We start from the raw sequence: 16655 nt of genomic DNA, 5'->3' as shown, positions 1-16655 counted from the left end.
GTAGTTTTACTTTCTAGCAGTGCAGCAAATATGTATTGCAATTGTAGTGAAGCACTCTTGAAAAAAACCTGATATTGTATGCCATGGAGGAATGTGTGTCTTCTTTTTATAAATTGTTTCTGTAGTTTATCAAATGAAGAACGCTTGGTGTAAAGCAGAACATTTTTGTGAGTGTGAGGGGTTGTTTTCTTCAATTTTTTTGTGGACTATGAGTAATGTGTTACCTCTACAAGAGACTGTGTAATTTCATACCCGAGGTACTTGTACAGCATAGTTTCATTCTGTGGAACAACAACCTTTTGTAACATATAACCTGAGTATAAATTGTAAAAGGCTGATGCTACCAATAATGCCTAATTATAGGTCTTCGATAATGCTGGCATTGGAGAGGTGGCATTCTGCATGCCTTTATTAGCTATCCTATCTAACTCTACTATAATGTTAACTGTCTCCTAAAGAGTGTGTGTTAATACATGGGGAGTCACATTTTTTATGAAATTTCCTTTGCAATACAATTTGCTTGTATGTAGGTCAGAATCCAGGTTCGTTTGTCCTGGATTTTTTCCTTTTTTCTTTTTGATTAAGAGTGATTATCAAAAAGGGGCTAATCTTTTATAAAAATGCGTTGTAAGAGAAAATGAATTCTACTTGTAAGAGGCTATTGTTTTAGTTCTATAGAAATATTTTCCTTGTACATGATACATTACAGTTTAAAAGATTTAATTATCTATGTTCAATGTTTAACCGTAATTTTCTTACAATAGAGACCTTTGTTCTCCAGAATAATAAAGTGTAGTCAGTAGTTTGATAAAATACTTAACAAAAATAATTTTCTGATTTCAATGACATTAGTTTTTAACATCTAATTAATGAAAATGATTGAATGTGCAGGAGCTAATCTCCCAACTTGCAACAATTAATGGAAGGAGATATGGCAGTGCACAATACTGTTTGTCTTCCCAGTCTTTAAAAGTTGAAGTGCATGGCAATCAGTGTGACTTTTCAGATATTCAGGAATAAATTCTAGTTTTCAGTGTGCAAAAGATTAGACAGTTAATTTTCCTAACATAATTTTAAATACTGCTGAGTTGCTAAGCAGCTCTCTTACACTCCTCACTTTTTATATGCTTTATATGCAAATTTTCAATCAAGCCCTGTTGCTGTATACATTGACATTTTGCATTAGAAGACAGTGGAGAAGAAAACAAGTTATAGACTGTGTATTTTGCATTTCTTTGTGAACTGGCTGAATATATATTTTTATTGAAGTTTATGTGAACCAGAATTTTTCAGTTTTTCATGGACTGCATTTAAATTCTGTTGAGCCAACTTTTGCAGGTTAGGGCAGGCAAACTTCCATGGAGTTTTATATGGATAACTCCTGCAAGAGTTTGCTCCAGTGATTGCTGTTAGGTGTTGTTTTGAGTGATAAATTTGTTCCAATTACGTACTCTTTGTCTTTGCAGTGTTCTGGATGATGAGGGGAGCAGCCTGCGTCAGCAGAAGCTTGACAGGCAGGTAAGATTTTGGAGGGGGACCTACTTGCTCTCTGAAGTCTAGATCTTGGAGTAATGAAATCACTGACATATGTATCTGGTAATTGATAGAAAATTGCATCCTCTGATTACGGAATGCAAAAGAGAGGTCTGTGGAGGTGACAGCTTTCTTAGAAGTCTAACTTCCATTAGAATTTTTCTTACAACTGTGGTTTGAGTGACTCTCATTTCCACTGCCTTGGACTTGTTTTAAGCTGACTTACAGTGTGTTTGTTACCCCTTTGATGCACCAGAAAGGACAAGAGGTTCTGACAGACATGCCAGCCAACAGAGGTTTACTACAAAGTTTCTACATATTTTCCTTTTCATTCCATGGATTTAGCCCTTGTGGCTGTAAACTAGTGGCACTATGTGCTATGTTGCCTATTTTGCTACTGTATTCCTACACAACTTGTACAAGAAGGTGATTCAGAATCTCTCCCGTTAAATCTCAGGGAATTTTGCTATCAAGTTTTAATGGGGTTTGAGGTTTCCACTGCTCCTTTGATTTTTCTGTGGTCCACTTTTCACAAAACTTTGTCATGCTTATACTTAAACCTTGTGAATTTAATTTTATGTTTTTCTGTACATTTCTTTTCCCATTGTTTTATCAGCTTGCATGTCTACCAGCATCTCATTTTCAAATGCCATAATCCTGTACTAGATTCTGATAATTTTGAAGTCATGTTGAGGTGTTCCACACAACTTATGGAGCTGAAAGAGTCCACTCTCCATTCTTGTTCTTTGGTTTTAGTCCATCTCCTTTCTAAAAGCAAAAAATCACTGTACAGGACCAGGGAAATGGTAAGGTAATGGATAAGTAAAATTAACAGTTCAGTTCTCTGAGGTTGTGGAAGAGGGCTCAAAGAGAGAGGTGCCTATGCTGCCATCAGATGCTGAAGGTTTTGGTTTTCAGCAGGTCTTGCTGAGAAATTCAAGTGTTTAATTAAAGTTCATCTTGTATAGTTGTTAAATTAGGCTCATGTCCAGCATTATCACTTGATTCTAGTTTGCAGATTACCTGCTTTTAATTTACAGGAACTTAAATTGGCATCTCTGCCTCATGCCCTTGCTTACCCTCCCATTGCTTCACAGCCAGTAATCTCACACTGTTGTTTTCCCACGGGTTATTTCCAAGCAAGCTCTGACAGCTGGTAGACTGCTCAGAAAGACCTATTTTAATTATTTGCTGCTTTCAGCAGAAGGTGTTTTAGCAGTGGGTTGGTTGTGTTTTTTTGGAAAGATTTCCTATAACCCGATATCCCAATATCCTACTTGCCAACTGCTGCCACTGGAAAACTGGAGAAGGTGTAAGGATATCCATTGTTTTTCATCATAGATTGCTACTGTTTGGAGTCCAGTAACAGATGCTTTTCTTTGTATTTTCCTCAGCGAGCATTGCTAGAACAGAAGCAGAAAAAAAAGCGCCAGGAGCCATTAATGGTTCAGTCCAATGTGGACAGTCGCACAAGAACACGCAGAATGAAACATTCGGAAGAACAGGCACCATTGGTTGAATCGTATCTTAACAGCAACAGCAGCACCATATATCATGGTATATGAATATAATCTATTGCATGTATATTTACTGCAAGTCATAGTATGATGCTGTCCATGTTACATTTATGCTAACGAGAACAAAGGTCTTTGTTTTGGATTTTTTAGTAGATAACTGATATCCTTCACTTGTGTTTGGGGATAAAAACATTGGAACTTGCAATGCTAGCCTAGCAGGAGGGAGTGAGGTAACTAGCTGCCATTTCAGTGCTGTGGGGAAGAGAGAGTGGCTTGTCCCTTCTGCCATGAATATTTAAGTGTCTTCAGCCTTGGTTCCTACTGAAGTAAAGCTTATGCTATTCCACTCTGTGTATTCCTCTGTACATAATTTTGCTTAAGCCTAACAGTGTTAATGATCAATTTGAAAACTGTTAACTAATTTCAGCTAAGTTTGGATATGATAGTTTCAAAGATACTGTGTTTCTGCAAATTTCATTAAAATAGGTGAGTAGGTAGAGAAGAACATTTCAAGCTTGTACAATGTGGTCTACGCTTTTACAGAATCCAGAAGGGACAGAGACACTTCGGATATCACAGCCATAGGGAAAAAATGATAATGCCATTTTTGTATTGTTAGACTTCAAAGAATTTAATCATCAGGAATAAATCCTAAGGAAACCAGTAGTTACTTAGTTCTGTGCTCATATGGCCCATGCGTGTTGGCCCCCTAACGAGGTTAGGTGCATACTTTTCCTCAGGATTTCCAAGAGGAAATATTGTTTCAATTGTTCAATATTGAACCCTTGTAGATCTCATTCCAGGTTGCTAACACCTCCAAGAGTTACAGAGAACAGTAATTTTCAAATTTTCTTGTTTTGCAGATCATTAAGTCAAATTTGATTCATAAGGAATTCATAAGCCTCAATAGCAAAAGGCTTCCCCTTCCCTGGGTATTGATGGGTATGTGCTACACAGACTTGGTACAAGGAAAAAAAGAGAGTGGAGGACATGAGCTGAAATCTACTGGTACTGGCAATGCAGTTGGCTGTTTTCAGGTTGGGAACGCTACTAGGTGGCAGAGTACTTAAGGTTTAATGTCTAAAACCCAAAACCTAAGATGCCTTTGTGAATCTACCTCTGGAAAAAAAACCCAAACCAACCAGTATCCTCGTCTTAAACAAACAAACAAAAACTTAATTCATCATTCAGTTCAGATCTCTATCAAGTATACTGCACACGCTATACTTTTCATCTGTCCTATCATTTCATTTTCAGTTGCTGGTCACATCTTTCAACAAGGTGATGGCAGGTATTTACTGGACTAACTAATCATGCTGTGAGAAAAGCAGGTTCCAGAGTCTCTACCCCCAGTTTGCAATTGGTAGAATTTTTTGGTGTGGTTACAGCTACAGAGTTTATTGTTAGAAACTGCAAATTGCATTGATTAAATGCTAAGGCTTCATTAATATTGGACCTTTTTTATCTTGCTTCTGCAAGGAGATAGGCTACCCTAAGTGATTTCAGATGGAGCATTATTTTTTCTCTTAGTATTATTTTAATTAATAATTTTTTAATTTTTAAATTTAAATTATTTTAAATTAATTAATTTAAATTTTAAATTTAATTTTTAAGCTTTTCTAATAAATATTAAAAGCATTAGTAATATTACTCTCTCTTTGCTGTCTTTTTCTCAGGGTCTGGGAAGAAAATTTTTAAGATGAAACTAAACTTCTTTCCAGTCTGACCTAAGAATTTGATTTAACGTAGAATTTGAATTTGAGATTTTTAAATTTTTTAATCAGAGAAAACAGAATTTTTCTCTCTTTCCTCTGTCACTCAATAGCTTATCAATGGTACAGAACTGTTCTAAGAGATAGTATCTTATGGTACAGAGGTGCCATCATATACTAAACCTTCTGTATTGTCAGTTGAACAAGGTTTTAATTTTCACAGATCAGAGAAACAGACATTATCGTCCCATAAGTGGTATCAAATTTCATATCTGCTCTAACTGAGCTAAATTTTGCAACAGTTTGCACCAGAGTGGACTTTCTGACTTAAGTGAGATTAACTGTGCTCTTAAGGTAAAAGTGACCCTTCCTGTAATGTTATACCACACCACACCATTTACTGGAATACTTACTAGTTTATTCTCCGTAAATCAGTTTGTTCTAAATTTGTCTCTCAAACCCCTTCAAGATTTCACAAGGTTTCAGAGAAGCAAAAAATATAGTAATGTTTCTCATGTTCAACCCAGAGTTTGTTAATCCCTGGGGACAGCTGTCCTTGTAATAAACTGTGCAGTTACCAAAAGCCAACTTAGGAGAATTTAATTACCTACTAAAGTGTTTTATTGCCTTGTAAAATCCTTTGTTAGGAACGTTGCTTTTGAAAATATTGGAAGAACTCCAGAAGTGTCCTTTTTTGTTGTGGTCTTCTCTGGGAACGTGCTTAGTGTCTTAGGTTACACTGTTTGCATGGTATGTAGTTAGGTTTTGATGGCCATTTTTAACTATGGTATTCAGCTTCAGGGTTGGCACTTTTTTCCCCTTCAATGAAAACGTTTGTATGTGGGAGTGTCGGATGCATGAGACAGCTGGGCTGTTTCTAAAGAACTATTCTGCTCTTTTCCGTTCATTTGTTTCTGTTATGGGCATGCTGATTTTAAGTTAAGAATGACTCTTTGATGGGAGTTGACGGTCTACTGAATGAACTACATTGCTTGGATGAGCGTGTTTGTGAAATCAATTCCTGTACTGCAAATGCTACCAAAAGAACACTTCTTTCCACCTATCATCCTCCTCTAGTCTCTTTTTTTCCTTGTGCTAATTCTGTGTAGCACAAAAGTACTTGTTGATTTCAACAAATAATTGGATGCCTGTGTGGAGGTATCTCTATGGTACTTTGAGGAAAGTAGGTCAGAGATAACATCTCAACAATTCTGAGATGTTAGGCTTTCTGCACAGGGAAATTTTCTTTCGTACACTGCCATAGCTTATTCTGATGCAGTTATCTGTGCTGCAATGGTTCCTTGGTGGGCAACTCTACTCTGGAATAAAAACTCATTTCATTATTCCAGAATAATTATCAGAGTGTAGAGTAAAAAGTCAAAGTCACTTTTGTTCTGGAATAGAACATCGGCCTGGTGAGCTATTTGTAGGTAGGTATAGTAGAACAGCACTTTTCACTAGTAAACCTGATCCTAAGTTTTTCCACATAAAGGAGTCCTTAGCTGCCTTGGAACTTCTGCAGGGAGTTGCAGTGTGATTGCTACTAGTCCTCTGGCTGCATGTGTATTTTGCTTCATCTAGCTTGAACCTGAAGGGAAGTGCAAATAAATCTCAGATGCAATAGGATGGAGGTATAGTAATTAAGGGCTGTGACTGAGCTCAGCTGGGGCAGCTCACAAAGGGGATAATACAGATGTGACTTTCCCCCACTTGTGTTGCTCAGGATTGAAGATGCTGGGACCAGTTGAATTCAGCATGAAACTGAGCAGGTGCGGGGCTCTTCTGAGTTTCTTTTTTGTTAGTTTAATAAATAAAGAAATGGCTCTGTTGAAAGCCTGTCTCCACAGAGTAAGGAGGAGTATTGCCAGGATCACCGTACTTTTTCCTAGGTACCTTCAAAGCAGCGAGGTGACATGTTGGTAGGATGAAACGGTACCTCTGTTCCCTGCCAAGTGTTACTAGCAATTCCTCTGAGTGCCGTGAGACTTTTAAGGAGATGGGTGCCCTTCCACTGAGGAAGTGGCTCTGCAGAATTCACCGTGCACAAGTCTCTAGACAGATAATTTCTTAGTTCCTGCTCATGTTTCACCTACAGGTAAACGTTTTTAGATGCTGTAGCTTGTCAATGACTTGCACATAGTATACCTTTTAAAAACCTTTTGGTTGTTGGCATAATGCCTAATTAACTAATAACAACAAAAGTATTTGAGTTATCTGTGGGAACTGACATTAGGTTGAACAGGCCAACCTGACGTCAAATGAATCCTTGGCACTCGGGTCCATAAGTGGTTAGTTTGAGCTCACGTATCAGCCAGTTAGGTAACACAGTGCTTGCCTGTCAGTGTCTGTAGATCAGGTAGGACCAAGCGTGCAGGAAATTGCTTTTGTTGTTTGGAAAGGATTATATAGATACATTTCATGGGAACAGCATCTCTTGTTTTATAATCTGTGCATCTAGGAACATAGGCACAGTAGTAGAAGTAGTTTCATGGCAGTATTTCTAGATAAGTTCAGGACAAAGCTGAGTGCATGGAGGTAACAGAAACTGTTCATGTAAAATGATGAATGCAGTGTCCTTCCCCCCCTTTTTTTTCTCCTTTTCTCCCCCCCAAGGGAGGTATAGTTTTGGTATAATATAGTTTGGTATAATATTTGGTATAATATTTGGTATAATATAGTTTTGGGACCATACTTGTAGGTTAGACCCTAAATTATCTGCCTGCCATTTCAAGTGATAGGTATCCTTCCATTAACTTCCACGAGGTTTGGCTCCAGTTGTTACTATTACAAATAACGCCTCTCTCTCTTGCAGTACCAAATGCAACTTCATCGCTATTTCATCATTATAAATAGCAAAATAAGAACCAATAACAACATTTTGTATTGCTATTAAGTTTACATTGTATATAAAAGACAACAAAGTCATTTATTCACTGGAATAAATTTAATCCTTCTGTGTAGGAGAGGTCACTTACAAATTGCTTTGTCCTCTCTTTCTTGTGTTCTTCTTTATTTTCGATTCGGTGTCCTTCATAAGGACATATTGCTACCTGTTTGTTTAAAGTTTTTATTAAATTTTGCTTGCCATTCTGTAATGCCTCACAGTCACATTTGCTGGTTTGTTTTCATCTATCTCTACACCACTTATTTTGTGAAGTTTGTTGAAAACCTGAAGAAACATTTTAGCCTGGTATGACATTGCAAAATTCTGCTATGAGTACAGTTCTTTTCAATCTGGATTGCAAATACATACTGAGTGTTCCTGGAGCCAAGCAGCATGCAGAGATACACTAGTTACTGCAACAATTTAATTACATTATTTAATTACATTTAATGCAAATTATGAAAGCCCATTTTTACAGAGAAGAGTAATTTTACTTCTGTGAAAATGGTGAATTTCCATTGGGGAGCAGTTTTTCTTTTCACAGCACTGAGGAAGGCAGGGATTTGAATGAGTGCCAGATATGCTTTCATTAATATTACCATACTTTGTTGCAGCTGTGTTTTTTTTTTTTTCTTTTTTAAAGACTTGAAATTAAAAATGTTTTCAATTAGATACTCTCAGAGTAATTTTCATGGCAACTTCCAATTTAGACATTTAGATTAACCGTGTGTAAAAAGGCAAAATTACTTTCTTACTTTCCGTCTTTGACATTTGGCAGCACATCTAGATGTAATGGTTGTGTGGTGTGTTGAACAGACTTCTGATGACAAGTCAAAGCTCCGGATTGTTAAATTGGACGTGTCATTCTGCTCTTTTACATGAATGATGAGAGAGAGTTTTCTGATGACTATCAAACTGTCAACTTTATAAGATGATATGAGTTAACCATTCATTAAAAAAACCATATATTTGCATGTTCATCAAAACAGTGTCTCTCCATCCTTGTTTTCCACTGACCTTGAAATGAAAAGGTATTAGTTTATTTTTTGAAGATAGCAAGGAATGTTCTGTGAACAAGACTATTAATACCGAGAGATCAGGCAGCACTCCAAGTATCATGTGGGCAAAATACTTAACTTCCAATAAGCATATATTCTGAAATCTCCCTTTCAGCTGCAGTCTCTTCACCTTCATCCTTTAAAGCATCTTTCTGATTTATCAGCAGTCCTTACTGTGCTAGTACATTTCCAAAATAAACAAACTAATCTGGCAGCAACGATCAGAGAGCAGCGGGTGCAAGTGGCTCAGAGGTCTTTTTGTGGTTCTTGCTACTGAAAGATTTGAGAAGGAAGTTTAGAGACAATTGCTCACAATTGCTTGAAAAACTCCCTTCTCTCTGCTTCGAAGTTCCACTTAAAGTAGATTTACTTTCAGTTAGTACTTCACAACTAGCTATTATTTTCTGTCCTCTGACAATCTCTGTGTTGGGGAGCAGAAGGGGCCAGGCGGTGAGGGTGACCCCAGCACAGGCAATGCCCTCGCAAGAGGGGGCACCATCCCACAGGCTCCAAAGACGGCTGGCAGAGCTGGCTGCTGCTAACAGGATCCTCAGCGGTCCCAGCCACAGCAAGGGGTGAACCGGGGCCAGGGCCCTGCAGGGTGCCAGTGAGGGCAGAAAGGAGACGGGGCCAGGGGACAAGGCTGCAGTGTACGTACAAGGGGTGCATCGAGCAGATGAGCTACCGACAGCGTAGTGCCAGGGTCCTCCCAGGAGACCCAGCTGGGAAGCAGCACGCACAGTTCAGCATAGCCCTGGGCTGAGCTGAAATAGAGCTGGTGGGCAATGGGCAGGGTGTGGGCAGAAGCCCCCAGGGAGGCTTGTCAGGGCAATTAAAGCCTAGTCGTGCCCTCAGGGCCCCGATACACAAAATAATTATGTAATTTCTTATTGTCCTTCCTGGCATAGGGTTTTCATGGATATTTTTAGCTTTCATTATTAGTTGTCTGCTTTCCCAAATAGTCTAATTCATCACTATTAACTCTCCATTTCACATGCTTCCTTTTCTTTCCCCCTCCCTGAGGGCAGACAGCAGATACCTGGGGGTTAAGAAGAATCTTTTGTTTCATTCCCTCCTTTGTTCTTTCTGAGGAAGTCTCCTTATAGCAATGAGCTTTTGATAATGTCCTTAGGCAGCATCACGTTCTCAGGTACGCTTGTTCCTTTTTTCTGAGCCCGTTCACATTCAGTTTCACTCACAAGTATTTTCACCTTTGTAAAATCAGCCTGATCAACACACCAGTGTTAGATATGTAAACTGCAAGGAGCCATAGGGAATGTATGAGCAATATAATTTTTTGGGAACCTGGAATCTGACTGTAAGTTACTAGTTGCAGGGGTAGTGCATTTGATTATAAGCATCTTGAAGCAGAAATCAAATCTTTGTATGTGATTAAATAGTACCTAACATACCAGAGTCCTCACCCTAATTCAGGCCCTTGTATTTAACTACTTTTATTGTCTATATAAAACTAATAAAAATATTTCTTTGCATTGGAAAATAGACTGGGTTTGCCCATCTTCAGAATGTTTCTGTAGAATCCAGTGTCTTTCAGATGATTGTAGAAATGCTAGACCAGTTCAGGATCTAAGTTGATCAAATAAAGTAATAATGAACGACAGCCCAAATAAGCAGCAAGATTCACTAAGGCTAGAACTTCACAAAGTAAAATAGCAAGCCATTCTTATAGTTAAACACAAGAGCATCTCAGGCAACAGTAAGAAAAGGACAACCAATTTGCATTGATTTGTTAAGGTACACCCTGACTGAACTGCAGTTTATCTTTCTTTGCATGATAGTCATTCTAGATTTCACTTTTGCTTTTGAGAGGACGTTGGTAAATAGAATTAATATTTGCCTTATGCAGTTGAGCTAAGGATTTGCATCACATACCTCATCATCTGGTTCAGCCTCTTTCTACTTAAGGTGTTTTCCAGACAGACTGTACAAATTTTTAATGTATCCATTTAAAAAAATCTTTTTCTTTTTGTGATTTTTCACTCACTTCACTCTTTGCATAATGTACTGATCAAACCCCCTTTTTTTAGGACATGGCATTTTTATGTGATACGGATTGCTAAGTTATGATTCATAGATTTTTGTTTGTTTGTTTCTTCCTCTAAGATCGTAAGAGTGTGCAAGCACTCATATAAAGAAAAATGGTCATGCAAATGGAAAAAAAATCTGCATTTTCATTGTATGCTACTTTGAAACTCATTTCCTGTGTGAACGTCTCATCATGAAGGCCAGATGGAAAAACATACTTTTTATTTTCATTCACTGAAATATGTGTGGATGACTATCTTCCAATATTTTTTTCAATTTTGTGTTGTCTGCATCACAGATTATTTACTTACTTACAAATTGCATCCTTTTGTTTGATTTATCCCTGTAACATGCAGTGTTATCCAACACAGAACTCTCACGGGAGAGGCTTCTTTTTCCCACTTTTAGCAGTTAGACCATTGGTGATGCAAGGCAAAGCCAGGACACTGCCCTTCTCTGCTTTGATGCAAGTCCTTCTACACTCACCTTGTACTATGTTAATAGATTATTTGTTTGTTGTTCCTCTTTTCTTTTCAGCTCAGATCCTTGATTAATCTGTGCTCTTTTCTGTCTCCCCAAAAGTATTTTTTATAACACTGTATTGAGGTTAGTAGTCAGTACTTGATTTGATGAACATGGATGAGTAACACTAAAATTAAAATAATGTCATTGTTTTATTTGAAAGCTTGCCATTTATCTCAAAACTATTTCTTACAATGTATGAATCCAAATGAGAATGAAACACCAGATCTGAGAGTCCAGTGTTATTTCCTGTTTGGAATTCTGTCTCACCACAGCACATGCTCCTCCATTTTTGTCTTGTCTAAATGCAAATTCTAGTACAAACAAATAATTCTAATAGAAAAGGAAAATCTGTGGGGTTTTTTTTAAGTGAAGATTTTAATAATTTGGGGTGGGGCACATGGAGTATCGGGCTAGATTTTCAAATATAGTCTCCTATTGGTTAAGATAACTATTTAGAGGGATTTTTAAAGTTGCCTAAATTTCTTTTTGTCTTGAAATTAATGCAATTTGGAGTGACAGTCTTTGAAACTCCATCCCTGTATAGCTGCATTTAAGGTTCTTAATTTATTTGTCCTGTGTATTTTTACAAGTATTTGTCCTAAGTATTTTTAACTTTTTGACATCCAACTAAGGACATAATCATATTGTCGTATCAGTGAATATTATCTAGGGAGGCCAGTTTATCTCATTTTCCTTAGTCAGGCTTTCTTGCGGGGAGCTGTAAATTATTTTATGGGGCTATCTAAAGTCTGTGGAGAAAGCAGGTTAGAGTTTGCCTCAAGGTTCCCATCCTGCTGAGAAGGGAAATTCTTGTCAGACTGTTACTTAGTGATCCAAAGATGTAGTAGAGGGCAGAGGGAGGACATTTGATCCCCTGATGACATATTTGAGGATAACCATTGCCTCTATGAATTGCTCAATTATCCCTTCATCTCTGCAAAAACAGACCAGAAGGAGTGCTGGTTCAGTAAGTTCAAAGCTCCACATGCCAATGACCAGCTGCAGAGCAAGTACAGAGGGTATTAGAAATGGTTATTCTTACAACTCTCCAGGGCAGGAGAAGGCACTGGAAAGAGGACACTTTCTTTTTCTGTACTTTGCTCCACATCTAAATCTATTGGACCCACTGAGCAAGGTGGGTCCACAGATCTCTCTCGGTAGGTTAGCAGGCTTCAGAAGATAGCCCGTTGCCCACTCCTCTGCAAGGATCGAAGTCTTGACTGGCCCTGTTGACAGGAACTGCTGTGCTGCCTAAACTTCTCACTTCCTACCACACTTCAGCGGGCAGCACTTACGCCTGAGCTGTTGGGGGAGGTCAGCGCTTACGGGCAGGGGAAGACCTGTGCTTACCCTGCGCTTAACTGCGAGTATGTAGCCAAGTCCCCTGGCGCTCAGTGCTGTCCTGAACTGAATTTGTAGGCAAAACTACGTAATTTCTTTGATATCTGCAGTCACAAGAGAAAACATTAGTGAGTGGATAAGCCTTAGCCGAGGTCTGCTATTTGCCGGATAGTTAATAGCTAAGAATAAGGTGGTTTTGTGGTGGAGATGGTATTTTGGGATTAGATTTGGATTTATTTTAGAGGTAGTGCTTTAAATGTAATGGTGAAGCTCAGAAAAGCATCCTTTAGAAAGAGGAAATTCTGTGCCAATACCTTTCATGAACCCAGCTGCAGTGTCTGCACAGTTATGGTTTAAATCTTATTTTGCAGTCTCCATCACTTATGTCTGAAAGTCCTGTTTACCATAGACGGCAGTGATGGTATATGCTCCAAATGGCTACTGCACTGAAATCTTGTTCTCTGCCTTAGAGAGTAAAGCAATGGCAGTATTTCCTTCTCTGTCCTTTGGAGCTCCATCACTGTACTTCGATATCTCTTGCTGAAAGTTATGAGACAAAAGTAATTCAAAAAGCTTCAGGCTTTTACTTGTTAGATCAAAGGATGGCTGACAAGATAGTGAAGATAAGTCTTCAACTTTTCAATTAACAATGTCAGAATGTTTCATCCTTTGCTGATTAATCATTGCTGTGGACCAAGTAAATGATGCTTCATCTGAGTGAATGAATATGGCCATATTGAAAACGATTTAGAGAACTGTCTGATCATTTAATATAGGTCATTTGTAAAGTACTGAATTTAATTATAATGTGGATTATCATCTTTAAAACAATTAAAAGAACACACCCTAGCTTTTAAAGAGAGACTGAGCTACAAATATAGGATAGATTGCTGGGTTGGCAAATCACACCTATTTAAAGACTGTGGAGTACGGACTCTTTGGTTCCCTGCTTAGTCCGAGGCTGCCATGCCCATGGAAATAGGACCCAGTGCACTGCCTTTTATGTGGCATTTTCCCTGGCGTCCCGTGCGCTCACTCCTTTGGTTATGTCTTACTCATTTCCAGTGCTCCTTTACACTCAGCAAAGGGACCGCAGTCTTGTGATTAGTCTATGATAAAGACAGGAATGAGGAGTTGGGCAGTGACAAGCTGTTTCTTTGGGCTTTTAGTCACTCCTCTACTAATTTAATATATATTCTCTATAAAACTTGAACTCTTCCTCTGCGTAATGTGAAAAGGCGTGTGTGTTTATTGAGTGCCTCAGATGCTCATTGTGTTGTGAATGTCATGCTATTCATAACAGATTGCTGTGCTGGGGAGGGTAGCTGTGCGTTTGTAAGCTACAGTCTACACAGACATGGCTAAATCCGTTTCATCTTACTCCTCTGAGAATCTCCTGGGTGTTTCTATTGCTATTCTTGTGCATGAAGGATTTGGTGAAGAAGAAAGTTGCCTCACAGACCAGAAGCCTAGGGAGAAATTCTCCCTTCAAAGAGAGATTCACATCATTGGTCTTTTGGGGGTTTATGAAGTTTGTCAGGATATTTTTAAAGTAATTTTATGGGCAACCAGTGAAAGAATTCCAGTGAGGTTCCTTAGTGGACTTTTTTATTCTTTTAAAGAAAGCACTTTAGTTTTGGAAAAAAGAAAGGGATGATGGGAGGCCCCAAGTGCCAGGGTGATACTCCTCTAAACCACAGTCACCACGTGAAGCCAGTGGGGCTCAGCCATTAACAGTGACCAGCAGCTGGCACCAAAATCTCTTAGTGCCCACCTGCAGGTTGTTTTGTTTGGGGTGTGAAGTTTGATGATTCCTTTACGTATTTCACAAAGATAATTGCTTTTATGCCTTTGTAAACACAATATTATTTCATTTCAAGGCTTGCCCTGGCCAGAAGAAAGAGTTACTGTGTGTGTTGCTTTCACAGATTCAAATATTGACCTCAAAGTGTGTCATGCTTTTAGAAAATGATAAAGCCTCTTTTTACTTTGAAAACAACTATCATTGCATGAATTATGCTGACATTCACCGTTTATGCCATGCATATTGTGTTGAGATTTCTAAGGAATTAATTAATTTGTGTATGTTACAAAGTAGAAGGAGTTTTTAATTTCAGCTTGGGTATAGTTTCACCATAAAATGCATGGCTGTTCTACTCATCATACTGTGATATATAGAATTGTGCAAGATGTGTTTTGAAAACAACCTTCTGATGATTCCTTGTTTACAGGGTTAGGATGTAGCTTTAAGCATAGGCACTACAAAGTCTAAATAAAATGTTTCTGCCTTCATGCTGCCACTGTTGATGATCAGTCTGGCAGAGCTTTACTATGAGGAGAAGTGCTTCCTACAATAGCTCAGCAACACGTTAATATTCTGATGTCACTTTTGCCTTGAAAATGAGGAGCTGATATATTATTGGAAGGAGGAAAAAAGTTAGGAAATACATCCCAGCCAACCTAACACTTTCAGGTTTTTACCGTAGCTTTGCAAATTCTGGTTTGACTCTCCTCTCTGCATGAAATGTCTGAAATACCAAACTCTGCTATGTCTGCTTACTCTTTTATGCCTTCACAGAGTTCTCAATTCATTCTCTCTTGTCTCTCTCTCTCTTTTGTTTCTCTCTTCTCTGTTTTTCTTTTTGGTGGGATACCCTGAATCTCTCAAGCAGTGCAGGAGGCTGAACAGGAAGATGTAAAGGTGGTAGTGGATGCCCAAGCTCCGAAACCAACTAAAAAAACCAAGGCAGCAGCTGCGAGCTGTCAGACTGGCAGCACCAGAAAGGAGAAAAAAGGGAAACACAAAGGTTAGCTGCATGTGGCTGAATATCAGATGTTGAATTGACTGCAAAATACTTCTTTTTCTTATTTTTATTTTTCATTTCTTTGAATTTCTGAAAATCACCTAAAAGTAATTTCTTGAAAGTTTTATGAGATTGGAAAATGTGAGCGACTTGGTCTTGTCTCGGCATGTACAACCTGGGAGTGAAGGAGGGCTAAAATTTGTAAACTGAGTCTTTTCCAAAGGAGACTGTTAGTTCAAATTGCAGAGGAGGAAAAAGGTACTGATGGAAAGATGCTGGTGTTTTCCTGCAGTGTTAAAGAAATGAGAACCACCTTACACCAATGTGTTTTTTTAGACTATCTGCATGTAATGTAATTTGGAGAAGCAGCCTTAGATTGCAGTCATTTCTCTCCAGACTCTTACTGAGGTTTAAATGATACAAATTAGAAGTTAAGTGGGCATTTTGAAAATCAGGTCAACAAAACAAAGATAACATCCTCAAAGGGGTTCTTCAAGTTGTTACTCCAGTGTTACTCTATCCCATCTGGTCGACATATGGGAGGTGTTTGTATGAAAAATTTTCTGCAATGACTTCGGGTAAGATGAGGTAGACAAAAAAAATACACTATTGATAATGACAAAAGGGCAGGTAGAAATGACATTGCCATTATTAGATTTACTATTTGAGCTACATAGACTAGATGGAAGAAGTAACATGAGCTACTTCGGAGGTATTCAAATTTTATAGATATATGCACACTCACAAAAAGAGAGAGGTTTTTGTACCACATATGGTTTCTTTTTATTTGATGGTGAATGACTAATGAAATTAATAAATACCTTTCTAGTAATCTGCAGTTCTTGGATAAGGCCACTTAACACTATCCTGCCTGGACTGTACTGTATTCCTGTCTTGTGTATGTCCAACAGTCTCTCCATTATTGCTTAAGTAAGAAAACAGTGTATATCCTTGACAAGTCTATTTAAAGACAGCAAGGACTAATAAGGGTAATTTTTGAGGTCAGAGTATTGGGGCTTATCTATAGGGATTCTGCAGGACTTGAGCCTACCTTACCAAAAATCCTTTACACATCCTTTACATATTGCAGCTTAATTCTTGAGATCTGATTCTACAGCATGGCTATGTCTGTAGTCCCTCTGGCTGCAAAGGAAGCCCTAGCTTAGACAGGCTTTAGGGTCTGGCCCTGAGGTAAAGACTTTATTCATATATTTGAAAAAAAGATGGTGTGTGTC

At 38.3% G+C, this 16655-nt stretch overlaps 1 protein-coding gene across 4 annotated transcripts in view; it reads left to right on the top strand.

Annotated features, from left to right (window-relative positions):
• TUB (TUB bipartite transcription factor) overlaps positions 1-16655 on the top strand; it is a 111009-nt gene that overhangs the window by 56241 nt on the left and 38113 nt on the right. For 3 of the 4 annotated variants that reach the window (XM_075502192.1, XM_075502191.1, XM_075502193.1), the window contains exons 2-4: positions 1467-1518; positions 2928-3090; positions 15289-15423. In XM_075502192.1, the coding sequence (XP_075358307.1) occupies positions 1467-1518; positions 2928-3090; positions 15289-15423 (350 nt within the window). The remainder of the gene's footprint in view (positions 1-1466; positions 1519-2927; positions 3091-15288; positions 15424-16655) is intronic. The other variant, XM_075502194.1, reaches the window with a different exon arrangement.

This window comes from Mycteria americana, chromosome 5 (assembly GCF_035582795.1).
Source record: "Mycteria americana isolate JAX WOST 10 ecotype Jacksonville Zoo and Gardens chromosome 5, USCA_MyAme_1.0, whole genome shotgun sequence".
Lineage (NCBI taxonomy): Eukaryota > Metazoa > Chordata > Aves > Ciconiiformes > Ciconiidae > Mycteria > Mycteria americana.
Note: the sequence above shows the minus strand (reverse complement) of the source record. Positions and strands in the feature narration are given on the sequence as shown.